Source organism: Aedes albopictus, chromosome 3 (assembly GCF_035046485.1).
Source record: "Aedes albopictus strain Foshan chromosome 3, AalbF5, whole genome shotgun sequence".
Taxonomy (NCBI): Eukaryota; Metazoa; Arthropoda; class Insecta; order Diptera; family Culicidae; genus Aedes; species Aedes albopictus.
Window position 1 is genome coordinate 46,560,407 of NC_085138.1, and position 25,906 is coordinate 46,586,312.

At 37.9% G+C, this 25,906-nt stretch overlaps 2 protein-coding genes across 12 annotated transcripts in view; one reads left to right on the top strand and one right to left on the bottom strand.

Annotated features, from left to right (window-relative positions):
- LOC109410418 (isocitrate dehydrogenase [NAD] subunit gamma, mitochondrial) overlaps nucleotides 1–25,906 on the top strand; it is a 52,287-nt gene that overhangs the window by 4,144 nt on the left and 22,237 nt on the right. The gene's annotated exons all lie outside the window — the stretch shown is intronic.
- LOC109401489 (salivary glue protein Sgs-3) overlaps nucleotides 1–25,906 on the bottom strand; it is a 46,294-nt gene continuing 20,388 nt past the window's right edge. For 3 of the 9 annotated variants that reach the window (XM_062856525.1, XM_062856524.1, XM_062856522.1), the window contains 2 exons: nucleotides 17,161–17,229; nucleotides 1–17,096 (listed from right to left, as the gene is read on the bottom strand). In XM_062856525.1, the coding sequence (XP_062712509.1) occupies nucleotides 16,656–17,096; nucleotides 17,161–17,229 (510 nt within the window). In that variant the 3' untranslated portion in view covers nucleotides 1–16,655. The other 6 variants (XR_009998724.1, XR_009998721.1, XR_009998723.1 and 3 more) reach the window with 5 other exon arrangements.

Below are 25,906 nucleotides of genomic sequence, written 5' to 3' on the forward strand. Positions count from 1 at the left end.
GGAAGAATTTCTGGATGAATCATTATGAGAACTTCTAAAGTCGCCAGAGAAATTTCAGGTGAAATTCTGGGGAGAATTGTAGGGCCACTGCTCTGGATAATATCTGGAAAACTCTTTGAATTTACGAAAACATTTCTTAAGAACTTTTCGAAGGGATTTCTGGAGTATTCCACGTTGAAATTTGTAGAGTAGGATTTTTTTGGATTTTGGATATTTTTTGGATGAATTTCTGGAGAATTCTCACAACATTTTGAAGGAATCCTCGGAGGAGGTTTTAGAGGAATGTTTTGAAAATTTGATGAAATTTATGGAAAAAACCTTTATAATTTCATGCCCTCGGGGGAGCTTTGGAAGAATTTCTGAAGGGATCCTCAAGAGAATCCTTGGAGGAACCAGCGCATATTTCTGAAGGAATCCTAGCATGAATTTCTGGAGACATTCTTGGGTGAATTTCTAAAGGAAAAAATGTCAGAGAAATACGAATGCGAATTCTGGAGGAGGATGACATTTCTGAATGGTTACTTCTGGAGGATTGTTTCGAAAACAAATCTGGAAGAATCCTTAGAAGAGCTCTCCGAAGCTTTTTGGAGGATTCTTCTTTGAAAAATAAAACGCTTTGGTGAAATTTCCCAAAAAATAAATTTATCCTTGAATGATTTTCCTTGAGGAGTAATTTGGAATAATATCTAAAGGAAATATTGTCGAAATTCTCGAACAAAATCTTGTAGGTATCACCAAGATGATTCTTTTTAATTCTGGATTTTGTGAATTTCGGTTTTTGATTTTTCTATATTTTATTTTTGAACATCACAACATATATTTCCTGGAAGCCTATTTAGGAGCCGGATTTTTTGAGATGAAAACATTTTGAGATTTTATGATTATTGTTGAAATGTTTTTATTTTTATGTTTTTTTCATAGAAAATTTTATTTTTCGTGAAATTTTAGAAAAAAATAATTTTAGAGTGTATTCGATTTCCTTAAACTATTTTACTATGATAGTGTGATTTGGGAAAAATTTAAAATATGTAAATTGAAGCGATTCAATGCAAAATATACAATGGCTTCTAAAAAGTGACTAAAACATTAATTTTTCAATGATTTTTAAAAAATGTAAAAAATCTTCAAAAGACACAGAGAACCTTTTTGAGATATACAAAATAGTCTTAAATATCAGCTAAAAATATAAAAAAAAATGATTGTCCACTAAACAAAAATTGAAAAAATGCTCAAACTATACCCCGTCTAAAGGCGGGGTTGGATATTAGAGGATTCATTAAATATATTATTCCTAGAAGGATTCTAGGAAGTGTTCGTAATGATTTCTTTGGAAATATTTTTGGAGGAGTCTTCGAGGAACATCCAGGAGAATCATTTGAAGAATTTCTGGAGAAATTTCTGCGGAATTCCTAGATAAAGATCTGATGACCTCTTAATAAAATCTTTGAGCAAACATTAGGGAAATGTCTGAAGAGGTCTTCTTAGGAATACCAGAAGGAAAGAATTGAATAATTTTCTAGAAGGATCCTTAAACGAATTTCTAATTAATTAATGACTCTTTATTATGAAGATTTCTGCCTGAGTTCATCCCATCGAACTTCTGGAGGTACATATTGTCATAAGAATTTCTAAAAGACGTCGGAGAAATTTCAGGTGAAATTCTTGAAAGAATTTTAAGAGAACTTCTGTAAATAATATCTGGCGAAATCTTCAGTGGAACTTCTGTAGGATTCATCTATGGAATTTCTGGAGAAATTCTCGAATGAAATTCTGGAGGAGCAATTTATTAAAATTTTCTAGAGGAATCTTTTAAAGTTATCCTTGTTGACATTTCCGGAAAAATCCTCGAATGAACTCCTGAAGAAAAAATGGTTAGAGGAATCTCCAAAACAAGTTTTGAATTCTTGGAAGAGGAATCCCTGGACAAATATTCCGTGAGTTTTCAGGATTTTTTCGAAGAAACTCTTGGGCGCTGTCCATAAACTACGTAGACTCATTTTTGGCCATCTCAGAACTCCCCCCTCGTAGACTTTGGTTCATACAACATTTTCAAAATTTGTATGGAGCGTAGACTTTGGCCAGACCCCCCCGCCCCCACCTAAGTGTCTACGTAATTTATGGACAGGCCCTTGGTGGAGTTTCCGGAGAAACACTTCAAAGAAGCCTTAACAGGATTTTTGAAGTAATCTTTGGGAAAACGCCTAAAGACAATTTTGAAGAAGTTTCTGTAATCTGTATCATCTGGGAATTTCTGCTGCAGATTTCAAAGTAATATTTACATCCTGAAATTTATTGCTATTTTTTTTGGAGAAATCCTCGAAGGAACTCTTGAACCAAATTTTTGATTGAATTGCCGGAATCTTCTGGTCATTTCATCGAAAAAGCTCTTAGTTTCTGAAGGTTTCCTTTTGAGTATTCCAGGAAAAATCTTCTTTTTGAGAGAATTCCTTAGAATGTTCTCGAAGAAATTCTTTGAAAAACCTGGTAGGAACTATAGGTGAAATGTTAGCAGGCATCCTCGGAAAAATCTGCAGGTGAATCCGCGTGAAATTCTGAGTGAAACTTCCAAAGTTATATCCTAAAAATATTCCAAAAACACGTGTTTTAACTTTTAGAAAAAATCTCCATAATTTTTCTGAGAAGATGTTCGAAAAACTAATGCGAATTTTTAATGGGACACTCAAATTCTTTGAAAAATTCCAGGAGAAGTCTTAGCAGGGTTTCTTGGACAAATCTGCGGTTGAATCCGCCTGAGTGAAACTCTAGAAATAATATTCTTAATGAAAATTTTGAAGTGGCATTGCAGATATTTCAGAAAAAATCCCTGACATTTTAAAAACTATCCTTCATAAATTTTTTGAGAAGATGTTCGAAAAACTCATATGAATTCCCAACGAAAAAAAAAACTTTAACAAATGTTCGTCAACAAAAACCTGTTAAAGCTTTTAGAATAATTACGTATTCCTACAAATCATAATGTTTTTAAAAGTTACATAGAAAACAGTGTAAAATAAATTTGTGTTGGTATTATCTGGGTGCTTCCACAGCAATTTTCATAGTAACTTCTGGATGAATACTTTTAGAAATTTACTGAGAAATTCCTAGAGAAATCTTCGGAGGAACTCTGAAATCGAATCTTTGATTGAATTACCGGAAACATCTTCTAGGCATTTTCTTAAGCAAATGGCCAGGCCTCCCCGTCCTCCCTAAGAGCCAACGTAGTTTATGGACGTGCCCTCAGTAATGCCAGGAGAACTCTTAGCTAGTATTCTGTCTTGAATAGGTTTTCGGACGAATCTGCGAAAAAAAAAAGAAATGAGTGGAATTGCTGTCGTAATTCTTGGTGTAAATTCTGATGATGGAGGAACTCAAACAAGTTCCGAAAGAATGTCTGTTAGAACCTTCTTTGGAATCAATAGGTCGTAGATGAAGTGTTAAGGCTTTCAGAATATTTAGAAATGTATTTATCTAGTTCTCGTCTATCTAAGCACTAAACATTGATGAACGAATTTAATCTTGCGCCTCGCCTAACGTCTCCGGGTCACTTTGGTATCAATTACTAATTAATGATTTAACTGTAAAACATATTTTAAAAGAACTTCAAATTCCTTATTTAAAATAATGTGTTTGAATAATTCTCCCTCGAATTCAGTATTCGTCTCGTCTACGTCTATTTTGGGCACAACCATGAATTCAATTCCCGGCACACCTTCTACGTGACACTATGGTAAAATAGAATGGACAAAAAATATGATTCTACCGTAGGTGTTTATTCGAAAAGTCGGTCAAATTCTTTGCAATCCAAATCACATCATGAGTTCAAAGTACAATTGAACAGAAAGCTCTTAAATTGATATGGATGTAGATTTAGAGCAACGACCAACATTTTTCAATGAATGTTTTTGCCCACCAGATCATAACACTCCATCACAGTGCAACGAAGATTTCATTCTATGTGGTTGTGAAATACGATGGTTTGCATGCAGAAAATCCACGCACACATTTGCTTGCATCTTCCCTAGGCGAAGACAACTTGTTGTTTACATTTTACCGACGGGGAAAAAAATGATTTATTTGATTAGTTTAACAGCTTCTGCTGCATTCTGCAGCAGTGACATCCAACTTTGAAGTGCCACAGAGCTCCTCTCTCTCTCTCTTCTTGGCGTAACGTCCTCACTGGGACAAAGCCTGCTTCTCAGCTTAGTGTTCTATGAGCACTTCCACAGTTATTAACTGAGAGCTTCCTCTGCCAATGACCATTTTGCATGTGTATATCGTGTGGCAGGCACGAAGATACTCTATGCCCAAGGAAGTCAAGGAAATTTCCTTTACGAAAAGATCCTGGACCGACTGGGAATCGAACCCGTCACCCTCAGCATGGTCATGCTGAATACCCGCGCGTTTACCGCTTCGGCTATATGAGCTCCTGTGGGGTGTGAATTGAAGGCTGGTTTAACAAATGAATCTGGCGAAGTGAAAATTGATCGGTAATAAAGAACAATTCGGCTAGCTGCTGCTTTGATGCGGTTGTCTTCGTCGTACGCAAAACGAAAAATATTTTCAACTTTTGGGTGGAGTGAAATTAGAACGTGAAATTTTGCGTAATTATTTACAGTGTTATAGGGACTTATTACATATTGATAGTATACGTCTTTTTCTTCTATCTGATGAGCCATTGGCAAAGGTTAGTTGGAATATTTTTAATTATTGGTTAAAGTCCTGGCCGTAAACCACCAACAGTTTTGGCCATCGGTGGCCCTGTGTAACCCTCGTAGTCGTAGTGCACGTAAACGATGTTGTTCGCTGGGGTCACAAGACGTGCCACTGGAAGTTCCAACCATTTCTTGGATTGTTGCGGTGAAATCGTGTAGGCTGGTGGTGGTGGTGAGATCTGTTGATTCGAAGTTCGTGAAAGTTGTGGTTTCAGTATCTCCAGTACTTACCTCGCTGAAATTTGTGGCTCTCTTCGATCGGTTTATCAGTTGTCTAGTTGTTTTAGCGGTAGTGGTAATAATAACTTTATTCCGGTTCTGGGTGTTAGTAATATTACAGCGTTCATTTGTGTTTAATAGTGGAATTAAAAAGTCTGATTTACAATGTTATTTCCAGTAGTTGCCTCTGATCTCTTCTTCCTATTTCCTGTTTTGTTTCCGTCGCCTGTGCTATATATTGCTCTTTTGCTGGTCCCTTCCGTTACTGTTGACATTTTTCCGTTTATTGATCTCTTCCAACGGATCCCCGGAGCTAGTGTTCGCTTTCCAACGTCAATGAATTGAACTTCCTTGAATTTTAGGAATAATTGTAAGAATAATGATTAAATATGTATGGAAATATACAGAAATACCGGTGAAATGGTAACTCTTGGCGTAGGTGTAGTTTTCTCTGTTGACCTGCTTGAAAGATACACAATATTAGTCTGTTAAGAAAGGGTAGAACTTCTTCATATTACTCACATTCCATTGGTTTTACATTTTACTGGCCATGCTGAAATTTCCTTGAAAATCTACGACAAATCTACGTGTTAATGTTTATAAAATTAGTTATGCTTGAGCACTTACCAAGGAATTGATTATGACAAACACCAGTAGACGAAGAGCGATAGGTAAATACTTCATTATATTATCGTTGCAAGAACACATGTGACACTGAAACATGACGATCGTACGAAAAGAATGATGGTTTATTGGGGTAATCAAATTTCGATTAACCTCCAAATTGTTCATTTAGGCATTCAATTGGGCATATGCAACTATCACTTCCTGTGAAATCGGTTTGGAATTGCCTGTCTTATTACAATTACATATTTATAGAACTTTAAAAGTCTATGATCTACCGTATTAATCAAAAAACTGTTGCTGCACTTACTTTCATACAAACGGTCGTCCAACGCATCTGACGGTTCATTAAACTAAATGCTATGCTGCATGACGGTCGTCCCGATACGTTGTGTAGTCTCCAATAACCGAAAACTTATTTAGAACACGTCTATCGGTTACCTCATTCGAAAATCAATTAATTTTTGAAAAAGGTATTTCTATGCGTCTTTTGATTTTCTAAAGCAGTTTGAAATGCACGGTCGTGCAACGCAACACGCTCTTCAGTGCCATCAACTCTCGTTTTATAACTACTGTTTGTGAACAAAAAGAGATCCTTATTCTCAATTGTACTCAACGATGCTTTGGAATGTTCAGAAATTGTCCCATGTATTCTTTCAGAAATTGTTCCGGAGATTCTTTTGTAAAATCTACCACGAATTCTTTCAGAGATTCACCGAAAGACCCCTTCAGAAAATTATAAATTCCCAATTTCTTCAGAAAATTCACCAAACTTCAGAAATTTTTTTCTATGAATTGCTCCAATTTTTGCAAACATTCCTTCATGGATTCCTTTTTAAGAAACTTTTTTTAGCTATTCATCAAGACATTCCTCTGAATGTTCTCCAGAAATTCTTTTATGGACTATGTACTTGTGAAAATCCTCTACAAAATCCACTTAAACTTTATTCCTTTTAAAGAAATTTTCCTTGAGTTACTTAAAAATAGCTCCATGAACTTTTTTTGAAATTCCTGTAGGAATTCCTCCACAGATACTTGCATTATTCCTTTCTGCAGAAATTAATTCAGAGACTACTTCAGGAATTCTTCCTGGAATTTCCCAGAAATTCTCCGATGATTTTCTTCTAGGAAACCTCCAGGAATTTTGTCATAAATTGCTTCAGGATTTTTTTGGAGTTTGCACTAAGAAATTCTTTTAAAATTTCTTTAGAGATTTTCCTAGGAATTCCACCAGGGGTTCTCAATGTTGTTCTCAAACCACTCCACTCCATTTTTTTTTCTCTAGATATTTCTTCAGAGGGATTCAAAAAAAAAAAAACTTGCAAAAATTCTTTTCGAAATTCTTCTAAGGATTTCTTGGGACATTTGGACAAGGATTTCCCTAGAAATTCTCCTGAAAAAAGTGGCTTCACGCATTCTTGCAGAAAATCTTCCAAGTATTTGCTCGGAAATTTTCAACGTAGATTGCTTTAGAATGCCCTACACGAATTGCTTGTTATTGCCCCTCCAAAATAACACAATGACTTTATGAAGAAATTCTTGTGTAGATTGCTTCAGAAATTCTTCCATGATTTTTTTGACACGAAGGACTTCCAGGAACTCCTTCCTTAACTTCCTTGGATGTGCAACATGCGTTCAGAAATCTATTCGGGGATTTTATTTAGGAAACCCTTCGGCAATTCCTCCAGAAACTCTTCTTGGTATTTTTTGAAAATAACCTGAAAATTCATTCAGAAATTCATCGACAGATTCTTTTGTAAATTTCATTAAAGATTAAGATTCCTCAAAAATCCCCTGGAATTCCTTCACACATTCTTCCAAGATTGCAAGGATTTATTCGTGAATTTTTTTCAGAGAATGCTGTGAAAATTAAGGAAATTTCCTCCAGAGGGACTGCTTCAGAAATTTCATCAAGAACTTTTCAAAGAAAATCTTACATAAATTACTTCAGAAATTTCTTCATGAACTTCTTCACAAATTCTTTTAGAGAAACTTTTAGAATTCTGTCCAAAAATTCCTTGAAAAATTCCTTTAACTATTGATTTAGAAATTTATCCAAGCATTCCTTCAGATCTCTAGGTATTTGCTTCAAATATTTCTCCAAGAACTCTCCGGTGGTTTTTTTAATCTCTAAGGATTTTTTTGGAAATTCGGATTGCTTTAAAAATTCCACTAGGGATTCCCCCAGAAATTTTTCATAAGATTATTTAAGGAAATCCTACATGGATTGCTTCATGAATTTATCAATGAATTTGTACAGATTCATTCAGATTTTTTTAAAATAGATTCCTTCAGAAATTCCTCGAAGAATTCTTTCAGAAAATCTTGCTATGCTTTCTGCAGATTCCCTCCATGGATTCCTTTAGAAAATTCAATAGAGATTAGGAATTCCGATGGGTTCTTTCAGAATCTCCTTCAAAGATACCTACCTAGAATATCTACCTAAAGTCAGCTAAAGATTCCTTCTAAAATTTCTTCAAGGATTCCTTTGAAAGTCCTTCCATGGATCTCCTCATGGATTTCTTTCGAGGAGATCTTTCGAAAAACCCTCCATCCGATTTTTGGAAAATCTTCCATGAATTCCTTCAGAAAATCTTTCAGACATTCATTAATGAATTCCTCCAGGGACTCTTGGTGGAAGTCCCGAAAGAATCCTTGGAGTAGTTCTCCGAGAAGCCTTTGGAGGAGTACCCAAGAAAGTCCTGTTGCAATTCCCAAAGGAATATGAGGAGTAATTTGCGGAACTAATCATACAAGACCCAACTAACATTTTCAGCGCTATAAGCTTCAGTCATTTGCTTTCTGTTGTGTAACCATCGAGTAAAAGCAGTCAACGCTGAATAAAAGGAAAGCTAGTCAAATATAAAACATAAGCTAATACACGACTGCAAAACAAGCACCATCCAGCTACCAAACTCGGTTTTCAGAAATCCACTGCTTTTCACTGGGGCTGCCTTTACTCCACTCTATTCCAACTCCGGGAGATTTCCCGGAAGATGTGAAAGCTTGAACACATCGAATAAGAGTCCCCACCAACAAAACAGCTGCTACTATACAGTACAATTCGTTATACTGACAAATCCCCAAACCAGCAGCGCTTTAAAGGCCGTTATGCGATTTCATTACGGCTAGAATCTGTAATAAAGAAACTGTTGGTTTACCAACACGGCTTGTCGGATGTAAACATTATTGTCAAAACAAACTTTAAGCGGGGTATATAGCTACTACACAAATTCTTTACAGCTACTTTTATTGCACTTTAATTCAATGCCGGAAGATTTTCCGGAAGATGTGCTAATCGAGTAAGAGTCCCAGCCACTACAACAGCTGCTTTTATACAGTACGTTTTGTAATGTTGCCAAAACACAAAACAGCAGCGCTTCGTAGACGTTTAAAGAACACTCTTTCAGCTAGAAGCTGTGAAGAAGAATCTGTTGGCGCAATCACACAGCTTGTTCAATGTAAACATTATTGCATTTGACGTTTCACAAGCTTTTGCAGCAAGATGAAGTTGGGTAAGGTTTCTTGTGGCACAATTATGAAGCCTTGTCTGGAGTAAAGCAAAACGGGCTATTTTCTATGTTATTTGTATATAGCAGTGTGGCAGCGAGGACATCATCGGGACCAGTGGATACGGAGATCGGGAGTTCGATTCCAAATAGCGGCAAGTACTTTAATTATTCAATTTTAAAAGTGATAATTCCAGTCCCACATGTATTGTGTCACGGTATCCATAACCTAATTATATTTAAATGTTTAATTTGGGGATGCCGTATAAATATTATTTAACAACTGCGAAAAGGCTGAAAAAGCACCTTCTCAAGATGTTATTCAGTTAGTGGTTACATAGGAGCCGAGAAAACAGCTATGACTTGGTGGCATAGAAGCTTCTCGCACAGCATATACATGCTGATTAAGTTCGCCAGATTCATTGGTATAGGGCTTGCATAGATGCTTCCATCTATATGTACAACACAGTAACTCAGCATCAAGCCGTATTGAGGACGCTTTGTTGACGTTTACATTCACAATAAATGTTAGTTGGGGAATTTGCAAATGAATTTTTGGAAGACTTTCTGAAGCAACTCCATAGGAATTTCCAAAGAAATCCTTAATAAGAATTCATGGATAAATCTCTGCCGTAATTACTGATAAATTTTCAAAAAGAATTCCGAAAAGCATGATGTTTCATGTTTTTTAAAGGTGAGCCTCAAATGTTAACATAAGAGTAACAATTTTGTTGCTTTGGTGGTTGAGAAAAAAATAAACATTTTTTTTAACGTACACTCATTCAAGAAATACATTGTCCCTCGCCAATTTATGTTCTTGGGTACGACAATGTTAGATCTTATATGTTTATTTACCTACAAGGCTCTTAATTTAGCTGATAAAATGACTGTCCCAAAATAAATCATTGTTCAAAAATTCCAGGTTCAACCCTTGAATAAATTGAAGTAATTTGATGAAATATTTCGATTTTCTTCAAAAAAATTATAGAAAATTTTTGACAGAAATTCTCAAAACTTTTTTTTTTTTGTAAAAATATGTTCAATTTCTGAATATTTGCAACATTTTTAGATTTTCTTTCTGGAAATCGAAAAAAATATTACAAAAAATGTTTTTTTTGAGAATTTTTTATGAAAAATTGTTATTTTTTTAACCCTTCCGTTACCAACCAACAACCCCCCCTAAAACGAGAGGGCGAAAACATACTCTTTTCGTTATAACTTTTTTGTTTTTCAATATTTTTCGACCAAGTTTTGACACAATAAGCGGATGTCCTTCAAATTTAAGGATTTGCTAGGGATTGTTGGAATGGCCACCTGGTTCCGGAGTTATTCCGGAATCAAAATAGGTCATTCGATTTGGCCATAAATTTTCTATATGAGAGCCGTTCAGTTTTTAGACCTAAGTGCACTAGAATGATAGAAAAAATTGTCCAGAAGTCCATCCCGGAACCCGTTTTACGGATGTTCCGGAGAACCGGTTCCGGGGTCAATTTTTTTATATGATTCAATACCATCATGCGACGCCTCAAACTTCGTGGTTTTTCAAGATGCATTATTCTGTGCTGTTTTGGCGTTGTCTGAAATACTGTTGGCCATTTTGGAACCGGTATTCGGATTTCCCGGGAATCGGTTCCGGTGGTTCCGGGGTCCGATTTTCAAAAATAAACAAACACCATCATGCCATATCAAACTTCAAATTATGGCATTTTATCATAATGATTGGTCACTTAGGATACATTTGGCCATTACGGAATCGGTATACAGATTTTCCGGAATCCAGTTCCGGGGCTAAGTTTTGAAAATGGATCAATACCGTCATGCGGCATCTCAATCATCGTGATTTTCAAAATACATCATTCTGGGCTAGTACTGAAATACTGTTGGCCATGAATTTCGTGGATTCCTGCGAAAGTTCCTCCAGGAATTTCTCCATGATGTTTCCCCTGAAGTTTTTATGAGTTTATGAGTTTTTATGAGAATTCCTCCGAGACTTCCCTCGGGAAATTTTCCAAGGATTCCTCGAGGAATTCTCCCAGGAATTTCCTCAAAATATTCTGCCAGGAGTTCTTTCCAAAATTCCTCCTATAGTTCCTTGAGAAATTTCTTCAGGAATTCTCCCAGTAAGTTCCTTTAGGAGTTCCTCTGGAAGTTCCTCCAGAACTTCCTCCAGGAATCCTTCCAGGAGTTCTTCTAGGAATTCCTCTAGAAGTTCCTCCAGGAATTTTCCCAGGAAGTTCCTCTAGGGACTCCTCCGACCGAAAGTTCCTGCAGGAGTTCCTCCGGAAATTCCTCTAAATTTTCCTCCAGGTGTTCTTACGAAATTTCTCCAGGAGTTCCTTCAAAAGATATTCCGGGAATTCCTCCAACATTTCCTCCAGGAGTTCCTTCGAAAATTCCTCCGAGAATTCCTCCAGGAATTCTCCCTGGAAATTCTTGCGGGAATTTCTCCTGAAATTGCCTCAAGAGCTCCTCCAGAAGTTCTTCAAGGAATACTTGTAGGAGTCCCTCCGGGTGTTTCCCCAAGAATTCGAATCGGACAAGGTATTCCGGAGTTATGGCCATTTTTGTGATCCGGACCAAATGGCCCGGACGAAGTGGCCAAATGTGAAACTGAGCAAAACCCTATTATATGAGACATTTGAAATGACGCCAATTTGAGTAATCTAGCTCAGGGTTAACGATTATTGTTCAAGGTCCAAAAGTGGTGACCAAAAAATCCAAGATGGTGGTTCAAAATCTGAAATGGCGTACATAAAATTAACATTGTGGTTGTTTTAACGTGTTCTGAGCTCTGAAGCTATGCAATATGGGTTTATTTGACGTGGCTATTTTGAGGAGTTTTAAGCTCTAAAACTTTTTAATATGGGCATATTTTATATGGAAAAAAATATCGGAATATATACAAAAATATTGACCAGCTAATCCAAGATGGCGGACTAAAATTCAAGATAGTGACTGATGAGAACCGACTATAACGCTGTCTTAACTCGATCTCTATGGAATCTTTATAAAGTTATACCTACGTATTGTGCCTACAGAATCGAAACACGTTACGTAGAACTACTAGCAGTATATTCAAAGCATCTTTTTCTTCGGTAGCTGAGCACAAGAACAACGAATTACAAACTCATTCTTGCATTCCCGCCTCTCCGGTTTCTACCGGTTTCAGAACCTTCCGACGCTTCATGACCTGCCGTTGACCGGTTTCGGGGTTGATCCTGATGCGTCGTTTGAGCTTCTTTCGCGTAGGAGGAGCAGATTGTTCCCCTTCCACAGTAGCGATCGACGCCTCACTTGCCGACGTTTCGGCCTCGACATACTCTTCCGTAATTGTGCCTATGTCGTTCCCTTGCTCTCCCGAATACTGGGCCGTGTAATCATCGACTGAAACAGCAGTCGAGTTGTCCTCTTCGAAGTAACTTGAGTTTCCGCCGGGCATTGTCGCCGTGTATGGCCTGTACGGTGCGTTGTAGGTCTGGGAAAAGGTGAATTGAAGATGTATTTCTTCTAGGACTTTTGGAAACTATGTATTTTTGTAACTTACGATAAACGACGTATAAGGCTCGATTCCATAATACCAATACGGCTTCAGATCGCTTGGATCTGTGGTTGGCGTTACCTGAGAGATTGAATGCACTTTAGTTTTGACTGTATTATGCGCATGATTAATTTCATATTACCACAACCGCTGAGCCGCTGGAATATCCAACTGCGTACTGCTGAAACAAGAACAAGCATATGATCTTTGACTGTGTTATGCGTGACTGATGTCATATTACCCCAACTGCTCCTCCGCTGGAATATCCAACTGCGTACTGCTGAAACAAAAGATAGCATTCGGTCTTTAGTGAATCAGTTAGCCCCGCAGAACAACGCGTTGAACCGATTGCATATCCAAGAAAACCAAAATCCGCAAAAGAATTTACGGATTTCATAATATTGTTACCAAATTGCCTAACAATCAACGCATAACCAACAATTTGGGAAACCATAGCTCCTTCAGAGCGCTTCATATTATGTATACCATGATTGCCTCTGAATACCTACAAGGGCCAAGGGATTCTACTAAGGGTTTATCTTGACAAGTTCCGTTTTATTATTCCCTCCAGACAACATTTTTGAGTCAAAAAGACTCGAGAAGGTCCATAGATCCACCATAAAACCAAAACAGAACCTTTTAGGTTTTATGATGACTTTCAAAGCCACTTTCAACCTAATTGGACTTTGTATTGTTGGTTTGGATTATGATTTTAATAGTCGTTTCCCTTGTATTATTTAAGGTTTTGTTGCGGTTGTACCGATTACAATAAGGTTTGAAATATGCTTTAAAACCTCAATAAAACCAAGTTGCAAGACTAACATTTTTGAAGTTTATTTGTTTATATTAGGTTATAAATTTAAAACAGAATTTATGTACTCTAAACGACATCTATTTCAACGCAACAGTCCTCTCCTTCCTGTTCACACAAAAAAAAACGGGTAATGTCATCCGGCCTAAGCACCAGGAATCATCGTCGTAGTTGTTACCGCCACCTTCCTACGCTTCATCACCTGTCGTTGCCCGGTATCCGGGTTGATCCTAATGCGTCGTTTAAGCTTCTTTCGCATAGGAGGAGCAGATTGTTCCCCTACTGCTGCCGACGTGTCGACCTCGACATACTCTTCCGTAATTGTGCCTATGTCGCTCTCTTGCTCTCCCGAATACTGGGCCGTGTAATCATCGACTGAAACAGCAGTCGAGTTATCCGATTCGAAGTAGCTTGAGTTTCCGCTGGGCATAGGTGTCGGGTATGGCCTGTTGTAGGGCTGGCAAAAGGTGAATCGAGATTATTCTAGGACTTTTGGAAACTATGTATCAGAGTGACTTACGTTATAAGGCAAAGGCATATAGGTCATTGTTTCGTAGTTCTTAAACGGCTTCGGACCGCTTGGATCCGTGGTTGGCGTTACCTGAGAGATTGAACGTACTTTAGTTTTGACTGTATTATACGCAGGACTAATTTCATATTACCACAACCGCTGAACCGCTGGAATATCCAACGGCGTACTGCTGAAACAAAAGCAAGCATACGGTTTTTGACTGAGTTACACGTGTGAGTGACTGATTTCATATTACCCCAACTGCTCCACCGCTGGAATATCCAACACCATATTGCTGAAACAAAAACAAGCATACGGTCTTTAGTGAATGTTTGGATCAGTTAGCTCCGCAGAACAACGCGTTGAACCGATTGCATATCCAACAAAACCAAAATCCGCAAAAGAATTTACGGATTTCATCATATTGTTACCAAATTGCCTCACAATCAACGCAATACGATTTTTCGTAATTCCACGAATTCGTAGAACCAAACTACATATGGCATACGGATAACCAATAATTTGGGAAACCACTGCTGATTCAGATCGCCTCAGAAGCATTAGGTACACTACTTTGGACGTTGATTGCCTCTGAATACCCACAAGGGCCAAGGGGTTAGGGTTCACCTTGACAAGTTCCGTTTTATTATTCCCTCCAGATAACATTTATGAGTCAAAAAGACTCGAAAAGGTTCATAGAACCACCATAAAACCATAATATAACCTTTCAGGTGCTATGAAGACTTTCCAAGCCACTTTCAACCTAATTGGACTTTGCATTGTTGGTTTGGGTTATGATTTTAATAGTCGTTTCCTTTGTATTATTTAGGGTTTTGTTGCGGTTGTAATGATTATAAGGTTCGAAATATGCTTTAAAACCTTTTTAAAACCAAGTGGCAAGACTAACTTTTTTGAAGTTTATTTGTTTGTTTTAGATCATTAGTTCAAAACAGAATTTATGTTTTCAAAACGACATTTATTCAAACGTAACAGTCCTCTTCTTCCTTCCACGCAAAAACGGCCTAAGCACCAGGCATCATCGTTGTAGTTGTTATCGCAACCTTCCGGCGCTTCATCACCTGTCTCTGCCCGGTATCGGGGTTGATCCTAATGCGTCGTTTGAGCTTCTTTCGCGTGGGAGCAGCACTTGAAGCCGTGTCGTCATAGTCTTCCGTCGTTATTGTACTAGTTTGGTTTCCGTTTGGTTCTTCTGAATTTAACGGGTCCTTGTAATCCTCCTCGATGACGTTACTTTGTGGTGCAACAGCCGGTATCGGGGTCATCGAATCGGTTGAGTTGTCTATATCGGCGTAGCTGAAGTTTCCGACAGACATCGGTGCCGGGTATGGCCTGTACGGTGAGTTATAGGCCTGGGAAAAAATGGATTGCGGATGAATTTCTGTGAAAGCTCTTGTAAACTAGCGATAACTTACGCCAAAAGCACCATAGGGCTCTACCACGTAAAACCCATTTGGTTGCGGGGTTGGCCATGCGCCGAAGAACTCTCCGAAATTGGAAGGCTGAAACAGAATGAGCATATGACCTTAGTAAACATCAGTTTCTTGTCATTTCAACTCCCAGAACACCTCGTAGATCAATTTAATCTGGAAGCCTCAAAAGAAAAATCGGTTAAATTGAAGTTCTGCTTTTTGGAGCAGTTTGGTTGATCTGAAATATGCCAAATAAATTTCGGTAAGGTTCGTACAATTCCAAGGGGGTCATGGATAATAGTTGGACAACAGTTGATAGTGAAAAATAACTACTGTACAGCTGTAGATGTCAAGGATTAAACTCCAGAACAGTTTGGAAAACCTCGAATGCCCCAAAAGTATATAATATTATCTATTAGTCTTCCAGTAGGACCGGTTACCATAGTTGCCCATGCATCGTTGTTCTGTAAAATTGATATGACTATTGTTACGAGTGTAGACCTGAAGTTCCATCAACTTCGGAATAGTTTGGTTGGTCTGGAATGTCCCAAAGGAGTTTTGGAATGGTTCGTACAATTTCAACGAACTCATTGATAATTGTGGGATACGTGATGTTAAAGTTTATAGCGAGTGTAACTGCTGTTACAGATGTAGATGTCAAGGCCTAAACTCCAGGATAGTTTGGACGACCTTGAATGTATATATTAACATCTATTAGTCTTCAAGCAGGTCCAGTAATCATTGTTGATTAAACAGCGGTACTCTGTATAGTGGATATAACTACCGTTGCGAGTGTAGATGTGAGGTTCTAAACTCCAAGTTAGTTTGGATGACCTGCATTATCCTGATAATATCACTGAGTGGCATCCGAGTTTCCAAGAGACTCACGAATTGCAATAGGTTATGCAATGTCACAGTTTGTTACTTAAACGAAACAAAATTACTCCTGTAGATTTGAAGAACTGAATTACAGAACAGTTTGGACCATCTTGATCATCCTAAATGCTTACGACCATGAATCAAACCCGGATACCCTTGGCATGATACTGCTAAAAACCGGTGCGTTTGGCATCTTATCAAAAGCATAATCATATTCAAAAAGTGTCTTTAATCTATGTGAACTCTTCAAAATCCGAATAGAAGAACCAAAAATTTTGAACTTTCTTTAGGTGGTTCAGGTTATTGAAAGACAGTGTTTGTTGTCCAAAACAGAATTTATTTATTCAAAACCTAATTGATTTCAACACAACAGTTCACATCATTTTCCTTGTTCGCATACAGAAGGTAGCCATGGTCCGGCCCTAAGCCACTGACGCCGCCATCGTAGTTGTCACCAGGACCTTCCTGCGCTTCAGCACTCGCTGCGGTGACTCAGTGTTCGCCAGTGGTGTAGTCTTCCTTCTGCGTAACAGTGGTTTTGTAGTAGATCTCTGCATCGCAGTGGTACTGGTCTCAACCGCCAGACCACTCTCAGTGCCCCCTTCAACAGTAGTAGTGGTTCCGTTATCCAACGCCACCCTCGGTAACTCGGTGATTACATCCGACGGGACATCTACGCCGGTCAAAGTCTGGTTTCGTCCTTCTCCATCGTCATCATCTTGGTACGCTGCTTCCTCGGAGTCCAGATACCATTCCGGTTGTGGCGGCGGAATCCACGAATCGTTACCCGGAGGTTCCGAAAAGAATGGCATGTCCCTGGGCAAACCTCGCAACATGATGGAGCTGGAGCGCTCGTTTGTGTTCTAGGAGGGAGAAAGAACGGAAAAGATGTATTCGTGTTGGAAGGTCACGCCGTCGGATTGTTACCTCTGAGCTCCACCATGGTGGGGTGACAATGTCGACAAAGTTCTGGAATCCAGGCGTCGAACGCGTAGGCTGCTGGAACGAAACCGAGGAACGTGATCAAGTTTTACGCTGGGCGAAGAAGTTGCAAACTCCGGTAGAAGCCTAATAGATATTCGTAGAAGTTCCAAAGCCCTTGTAGTGGCTTCTGGAGCTTGTTGGGACCGCGTCAAATCCATTGTACTACCAGTAAAGAAGACTAAGCTCTTGAAGTTTTTCAGGGAGTACTTCAGATATTGAAGGTTCACTGGCCAAAAAATGTCTTGTAACATGTAACTTGGAACAGTTTCACTTTGCTCAATGAGCTCGGAATACAATCCTTACAGTCCTGTACGATCTACAGTATCATAAATATGTCTTCTACAGAACTGGTTCTGGAGTTCAAATTTTGAACTTCTACAGGCTCCTCAATAGATTGCTTTAACAAATAGATGTTGAAGATGAATAAGCATAAACTTTCTAAGCTGCATCATCTTTTGGCGTAACTTCAATTTACACTACGATTTAAACGGCTACACAGTCTTGTAATTTGTGTAGCCGTTTAAATCGTAGATTAAAACCCTCAGTCGATCCTCCAGAAGACTTCAATTTACATGAATGTTGTACGAACTCCATGCAATGTTGGAAGCCGCCTACAGCAGTCTTGAACTCCAGATCATCTTAGATCCTAAAGATCGCTACACAATTCACAATACGGATACGCATATACATATACCGTGCCGAAGGAGCACATGGGGCAAACAGAGGGTGGTTAGGGTCATTCGAGATCTACTTGCAATGTAGGGATTTAGAACTGTCCTGGAATGCAGTCTTTGTCATCTACAGTCATCATAGTAGCTGCTATACTTTAAACCTTAACATATCATGAATCTATGTCTCCCTAGAAATCTTACGAATTATTCCCAAATACTTTTGGGATACCCCGGAATTCAGAACTTCAGTTTTATACTTGCTTTAGTAGTAATTTCTGCCGTATTGTGTATGGTTACTTAAAAACTTCCTTGAATACCAATAGATATTGAAATATTTTGGCACATGCTTGGTCGTCCAAACGTACCCAGATGTTTGTTCCTTGCATCTACAACCGTTTCAGAAGCTGTTTTCAGTTTAAACTGGAACATAACTCAATCAACCATAAAATTTCTGATCTTATTTAAATTTTACGATTTTTTCCGAAATACTTTTGAGGTATTGTCATCCAAATTAACATGGAGTGCATAACATCGGGTCTTGTGAAAGTAACTATTGAGTATACGTTGAATAATCCATTGTGCTCATTGCACCAGAACATTACGATACCCCTAGGAATTACACGAATCTTTCCAAGATACTTTTGGGGTGTTCTGGATCAATCTAACTACCAAGAAGCTCAGAAGTTTAGGTCTAAGTGACATGAACAACCTGTTCAATCATGTTCACTGAACAGTTTTGAAGATCAATAAGCATTGTTATATAGTTTTGAAGAATTCTGTCATCCAAAGGTCGTCCAAATTGTCATGGATCTAAGCTCTTGTTAATTAACAAATAGAACACAAGTGGCTTTCGTTGTTGATCAATATGACCACCTATTCAAGTACGGTCAATGAACCTCTTATGATCAGATATTGTTATATTTTGGCAAATGCTTGGTCGTCCAAACTGTCTTGAAGTTATAGTTCTTGCATCTACAACCGTTTTAGTATCTGTTTTCAGTTTAAACTGTAACATAACACAATCAATTACAATTCCTGGTCTTTTTTTTAAGTTTTACGATTTGTCCAAATTGCCTCAGAACATCGGGTCTTGTGACAGAAACCATTTCCACTACATTGAGTTATGTTAAATAATTAATTGTGTTCTCTGAACCTGCAGAATTCAACATTACGATACCAACTATAATCTTTAAACCCCTAGGAATGTTACGAACCTTTCCAAGATACACGGACCCCTTACCTGGATCTATTTACTACCAAGCAGATCAGGCAGTTCAGGTCTACGTGACCTGACCAATCTTTTCAACCAAGTTCACTGAACAGTTTTAAAGACCTATAGGCATTGTTGTATAGTTTTGAAGAATTCTGTCATCCAAAGGTCATCCAAACTGTCACGGAAAAAAGCTCATGTAAATCTACAAATGTAACACAAATTGCTTTTGTTGTTGATAAACATGACCACCTAACCAAGGTTCGTGGACCGTAAAGTCATTATACTTTTTGGATAACCCAGGTCAGCCAAGTGTACCATGAAGTTAGGAACTCAAGGTCTACACTTGTACAGTAGCCTTTTCTGCTACGCTGTGTATCATAACATAGTCAGAAATGCTCACTGAACGATTTCTTGAAAGATTAATAGGCATTATTTTGTGAAAACTGTGGGTCGTCCAAACTCTCATTGAACAATGTGTTCGAAATCCCCTGTCATAGCAGAAGCATTAGAAGAAATGCTTAAAGAACCAATCAGAAACCATGAACCTCTGGAACACCTCAACTGTAGGTTGCTCTGTGTTGTAGGGTCCCTCAATAGACTAGACCAACATCTTGTAAACTTAACTGTTGCGAACAGCAGCTAAGGGCACCGATCTTCCAGCAGGGCAATATTGATGAAAACACGACATTTCACATTGCATCATGCTATAAAGCTGAAATTTATTGTTTTTTTAAATATTAGATTTATTATATACATGCAATTAACTAATTATTAACTTACATCTTCGGTGTTTTTGCAAGGAACGAGATTGGTTCTTGCACCCGTGCTGTTGCTTGTTCGCATTGTTTATTCTTAAACAAGCATTTGACACAAACGAAGCAGAGCACAAAACACCGAAGATAGACAACACAACAAAACGAAGTCAGACAAAGTCCGACACATGCTCCTGGGTTTGGCTCAGGGGTTCGCAAAACCATTCTTACGTAACATGAACATTATACTTTTTTTTAGAAAACACAAGCCAGCCAATGTACCATGGAGTTAAGAACTCCAAGTTAACACAGGCGATAGTAGCCTTTTTTGCTACGCTTAAAAATATTGCATGCTCAACACGTTTTCTTTAAGGATTAAAGGCATTATCTTGTAAAAACGGTGGGTTGTCCAAACTCTCTTTGAACGAAGTGTTCGACTGTCATAGCAGTAGTATTTCAATTACCAACAAGAAACCAATATCTTCTTGAATCTTATGTTCTCAACTGTGTTATTGATCTGTGTTGTACGATTTGAGAGACTAGGCTAGGCCAAGCAAAATATTTCCATCCATGAACTTCTTGTAAACTTTAAAGTCATAACATTATATTTTTCTTTTTATACAAAATGTAGTTCAGTCAATGTACCATGAAGTACCAAGAACTCCAGGTCAACACGGATGATCGAAGCATTTTCTGCTACGCTGAGAAATACAGTATGATATGCTCAACAATGCTTACTGGACCTTTTTTTTGCAATATCAATAGGAATTGTTTCGTGTTTGTGGAACACATTCTAGGTCGTCCAAACTCTCCTGGAACATAGTGTTGGAAATCAACTGTCGTATACCAACTATTTACTGCTTTCGTTATAAATGTAATCTTTAAACCACCAAATAACCAAAAAGGAATCATGGCCCTATTGAAACCTACGTCCTCAATTGAAGGGTGACTCTTCTCGATGGGTCTAGAGAGACTAGAAATGTTCAGGTACACTTTGTAGATCTCCAAGATCTGCGCTGCCAGACAAAGATGTTATGCCAACATGATCAGGTTTTCAAGTTATCGGAAGTCGGCGTGTCGAACACTCGTACACTGGGAAGTTCTGAACTCCCAGACGATTCGGGGAACCGAAGTTTTCAATCGCTTACATCGAGTACTTTAATTTGATACTACTCTCTTCGGTAGAAGTTCAAACTTCCGGAACGTTTTGCAGATCTAGCCCGGGAAAGAGACACTCAAAGAACAAAACTATCTTCCCCATACATTGGATAGAACCACGGGGCAGTCTCAAGAACCTTATGATCCGGACTGCTGGATTATTTGTTGAACCAAAGATGTTATGCTAACCTGATTAGCTTTTCATTTACCGAAAGATAGTTTCCAGAAGGTTCACGAACCTGTAGAGCTCGAACATCCCGAAGTTTTGAACTCCTGGGCGGTTTGGAGAACTACGATGTTGTTCACATTACCGCTTGAGGTTTTCTGAGCGCCTAAATCCGTCGACTACCTACATCGTTTAGAAGTTCTGAGGCAGAAGTTCACATTCCCTGGATGTTTTGGAGATCTAGGCCCGAAAAAGGTTTGTTCTTTCTGCGTATCCACGAAAAACGCTTGCTACAATTTAATCGGTAAAGTTTATTCCTCATTTTCCACCTCTTCCTGTACAACCTGTTTCAGAACTTTTCTACGCTTCATCAGCTGGCGTTGACCCGTATTGGGATCAATCCTGTAACGTCGTTTGAGCTTTTTCCGCGTTGGACTGTTGGTTTGATCCATTACTGCTGCAGTGGACGTTTCGGAACCAAGGTCCTCCTGTACCATTGAGGTCGTTACTTCGCGATCTTCCGGGTGTTTGTACGTATCGTCATCGTAGTCGTCATAGATCTGGTCGACAGTGAGATTACTCGGTAACGACGATACCACCGAAACGGAAACGGGAACGGATACGCTGTTGGAAATCGAGTTGAAATATTCTACGGAGAAGTTTCTGCTAGTGTTTGTCGTTGGGGTCAACAACTGAAAAGGAAGATTCGCTATGAATTGTGGCAGAAATGTGTGATTGATGATGGCTTACGCTATAAGGAATCCATCCATTAGTGTACAACGTGCTTGACCAATCGAACCCAAACATCGATATCTGTTAAATTGAGAATGCTAGAGGGTTAGGTCAGCAGCTTATCGCATATTGTCTTTGTTGCGGTTTATGTGTTTACGCGGTTTTAAAACAGCGTGAAGAGTTATTTTAGCCATTCAGACATCTCATATCAATTCATATTCTTACTGGTTTTATTTTTGCTTTATGGTAGTTTTAGCTAAGTGCATCATTGATTGCTACTTTTGAATAATATGGAATGAGCCCACCCAAAAAATATCTCCCTGTGCCCACTGGGGTCTGTCACTTACTGATATCGCGTGGCCGGATCCAGCAAAAAGTAGTTTTTTAGTCGACGCTTCTAAGAGACTCTGAAAATCATCTAGACCAAGAATAACTACTTACAAGTGAGAAGATATTGCAAAGGAAATGTAGAAATTTGGCGTTTTCTTTACTTAGAGATAATAGCAGCAAGTGAGGGGTGCCGGAGATATAGAAGGAATACGAAAGGGAGTGCCTCTGAAAAATCTTAGAAGAATTTGCTAGAGAAAGTTTCAGAGGATAAAACCCCACAGGGTATCCTGAAAGAATGCTGTAGGTAGCTTCTGTAGAAACCTCTACAGGAGTTTCCGGATAAATTCCTTGACTAATTTCTGATGGAATCTTTATTGATTTTTCCGAAGAAATCTCCAGAGGCATTAGGCATCCCTAGAGAGGAGTTTCTGGATAAATTCCTTGAGAATTTCCTGGAAGAACTCAAGTCTGTGGAGACAAGTTTTGGGGAGTAGCTGGAGCAATTTATAAAGTTTTTCCAGCAGAAATTCCAAGAAAACCCCCAGGAAATCCGTGAAGGAATGCTGGAGGAATTCCTAGTATTGTATGAGTAATTTCTGGAGAAATAGCTGAAGTCGTCCAGAAAGCTTTTTTTTTAGAAATCCCTAGAGTGATCCTCAGAGAAATTTCTGGATGAGTGCCCGGTAGAATTTCTGGAGAAATCCCAGCAGTTATCCATGAAGGAATCCTTCGAAGAATTTCTGAAAGAATTCATAGGAAAAATTCTATATTATTAAAACAAATAAAAAGTACAGAACAATACAAATGCATCGTGCTCCATGTAAGGCAACATTTCATCGAATAACTTGGAACAAAACTCTACAAATGCGATATTTTGTATACAAATGCACAAAAGACGCATCACAAACATACTAGATGCAACACAGAACATACAGGAGATAGTCAAAATAGGGGAAATTACCTATTCTCGGCCGTTTTGTTCTCTTCGTCTTTGGGGTTTTTTTTAAACCTATTGAACTCAGAGTTGGTCTCAAATCCTTCCCAGCTAAGCTGAATTATATGGCCAAGTTTCAGGAAATTTGGCTGACAAAAACCCCCCATGACGAAGAGAACAAACCTGCCGATAATACCCATTGTCACCCTAATTGGAACAGGTGAAATGTTCTCTTTTCAAAAAATGTTTAAATAGCTGTAACTGTTCGAAAAAGGCAACGTTTTGAATAACTCAAAAAGGGCAAAGTTTTTAATAGTTATTCATAATTTTATTGCATTCGGTTTGTGGAATCCGGAGATATAACAGCTAAAAGTTGGCTATCGAATAATTATACCGTTTTCTAGAATCGTTCTTACTTTATGTAGAATAGTCCGATCGTTTTCAAATTCGGATCACTGATGCACAGCTAGTTGATGATCTTTCAATAAAAATTTGAGAATATTTGAGGCCCTTTTCAACTACAATTACAACTAGTTGAACATTGTTTTAAAAGTGAAAGTTTTACTTGTCCCAATTATTTTGACTATCCCCTGTACTTCCTCAAGGAAATCCATTTAGAATTCTTCTAGAAGTTTCCCTAAAAACTCTTTCGAGTAGGTCTTCAAAGAAGCAATCCAAAACTCATCAAGAAACCTGCCAAAATTTAATCGGAAATTTGTGTCGCAATGTCAGTGATTTTTTTTTTAAATTGTTCTACAATTTACTTAAGGAGAAACTTCAGAGAATACAAACATGGCTGCCACAATGGCCGACTTGGTCCCCTACTCACGTTTTTAAGAGCACAAATCTTGAAAATTTGTAAACAAATGCTCTCTATTTGCAAAAGCTGCCTCTTTTTGGAAGTGAGCAAAGCCAGGAAAAACAAGTGCGGCTAGGTTCGATGCTTTGTTCGTCAGATTTGTACCCCTGAAGTTTGTTTGAAAAATTGCTATGGGATTTCTTGATGTTTCACCTTAAAATTACTACCTAAGTTCTTTCAGGATTATAAAGAACTTCTTCAAAAGTTCTTTCTGACTGTCCTTGAGCAAATCATTTATCAGGTACTCCAAGATTTTTCCAGATGTTTCTTCAAGAACCATAGACTTTTCTAAAAGAAATCACCGGAATATTCTCAAATAATTTATTTTTTTCGTTCGCCTATTCCACTAGACCACTAGATTCATTCACCAAAATTTCAGAAATTCCATCAGGTAGCTTGGTGATAATTGTTCGGATGTCCTTTTTCAGATATATTTTTTTCTGAAATCGATCCAGCAAAATGTTTGGAACTCGAACATAATTTCTACAAGAAATTGATGTATGATTTAGAAAATCGTTTGTAGATTTTTCGGAAAATTATTTCCAACAAGTAGCTATCAAAAGTTCTAGTGTGTCTTATTTCTTGAAACTTTTAAAGAAACTGTCTAAAATACTTCACGAAACATTCCCTGGAATTTCTCCTGGATAATTTTTGATTTTTTGACAAAATTTTTGGAAAGTTCTTCGTTTTGCAAACATTTTATCATTTATTCATTTAGTAACATGAAGTAGTAGTAACGCAACTACTTCGGCAAGTTTTTTGGCAGTTTTTTTTTCGACTGTTCTTACTCGTAATTTTTAGATATATTTTTTGTAATTTTCATAAAATTTCAATAAAAACTTCAAATTCATTTTCTGGAAAATCATTGCATGTACAGATCTTCGTAATATGCAAAAGAATGGATAATTCTTCAAGAATTTCGGCACGATTTAATCTGGATATTGTTTTTTGAATTTGTTCAGAAATCACGACGTGAACTGTCCGCGAAATCCCTTTGATCTTCCACGAATTTGTCAGGAAAAATTTGGTGGAAATTGGTGTACTTTTCTACGTAGAGTTTTTTTAATTAAATTTTTAATTTTTTTTACACATTTTATAATGAAAAGGCTGGAGGGCTTTTAAGGGAAAAACTCGAAAATACGTAACTTTTACCTCTATATTACGAAACTTTTTTGTAATAGTTTTTACTATCTTAATAATAAGAGTGATTCATAGGATAATCGAGATGGCAATTGAACCAAGCCTGCTTTCCATCTTAGTGTTATATGACCAATTTCACTGTTTTTTGAGGACTTTCGACGCCAAAGTTTTTTTTTAATTTATAAATTGTGTGGCAGGTACATGCTCAGAGATATCCAAGGAATTTCCGTTGGATTGATACCAGTGGCGTCTCGTAACTTCACTTTTTACCTGTTCAACGACTCTAAAACTTGAATTTGAGAAGATTTCTGGATCAGAATCATAAAGAAAATAGACGGAAACTAAAATTCTCGTCATTTTCTACAAATTACAAGCTAATTTGATGACAAAATTCAAGAACTTACGTTCGTTGAACAGCTAGATTTGAGGTTAGGGAATCGCCACTGATTGATACCTGATTGATAGAAATAGTGTTGGATTGATACCCATACATCCATCAGGCAATCAGAAAACTTGCAGGGAACAAACTGAACTAACTTAAAGAATCCTTACTTGAATTTCTGGAGGAATATTATCAGAAATTATTGGAGGCAAAAATTCCTGTAGGAAACCCGTCTGGAATTCTTTGAGAAATCCTTGCAGATATTTTGGAGGAATCACTGGATGAGCTCCTGGAATATTCATAAACAAAATCTCTGAACAAATTCCCTCAGCAATTCATGGAGAAATCCTTG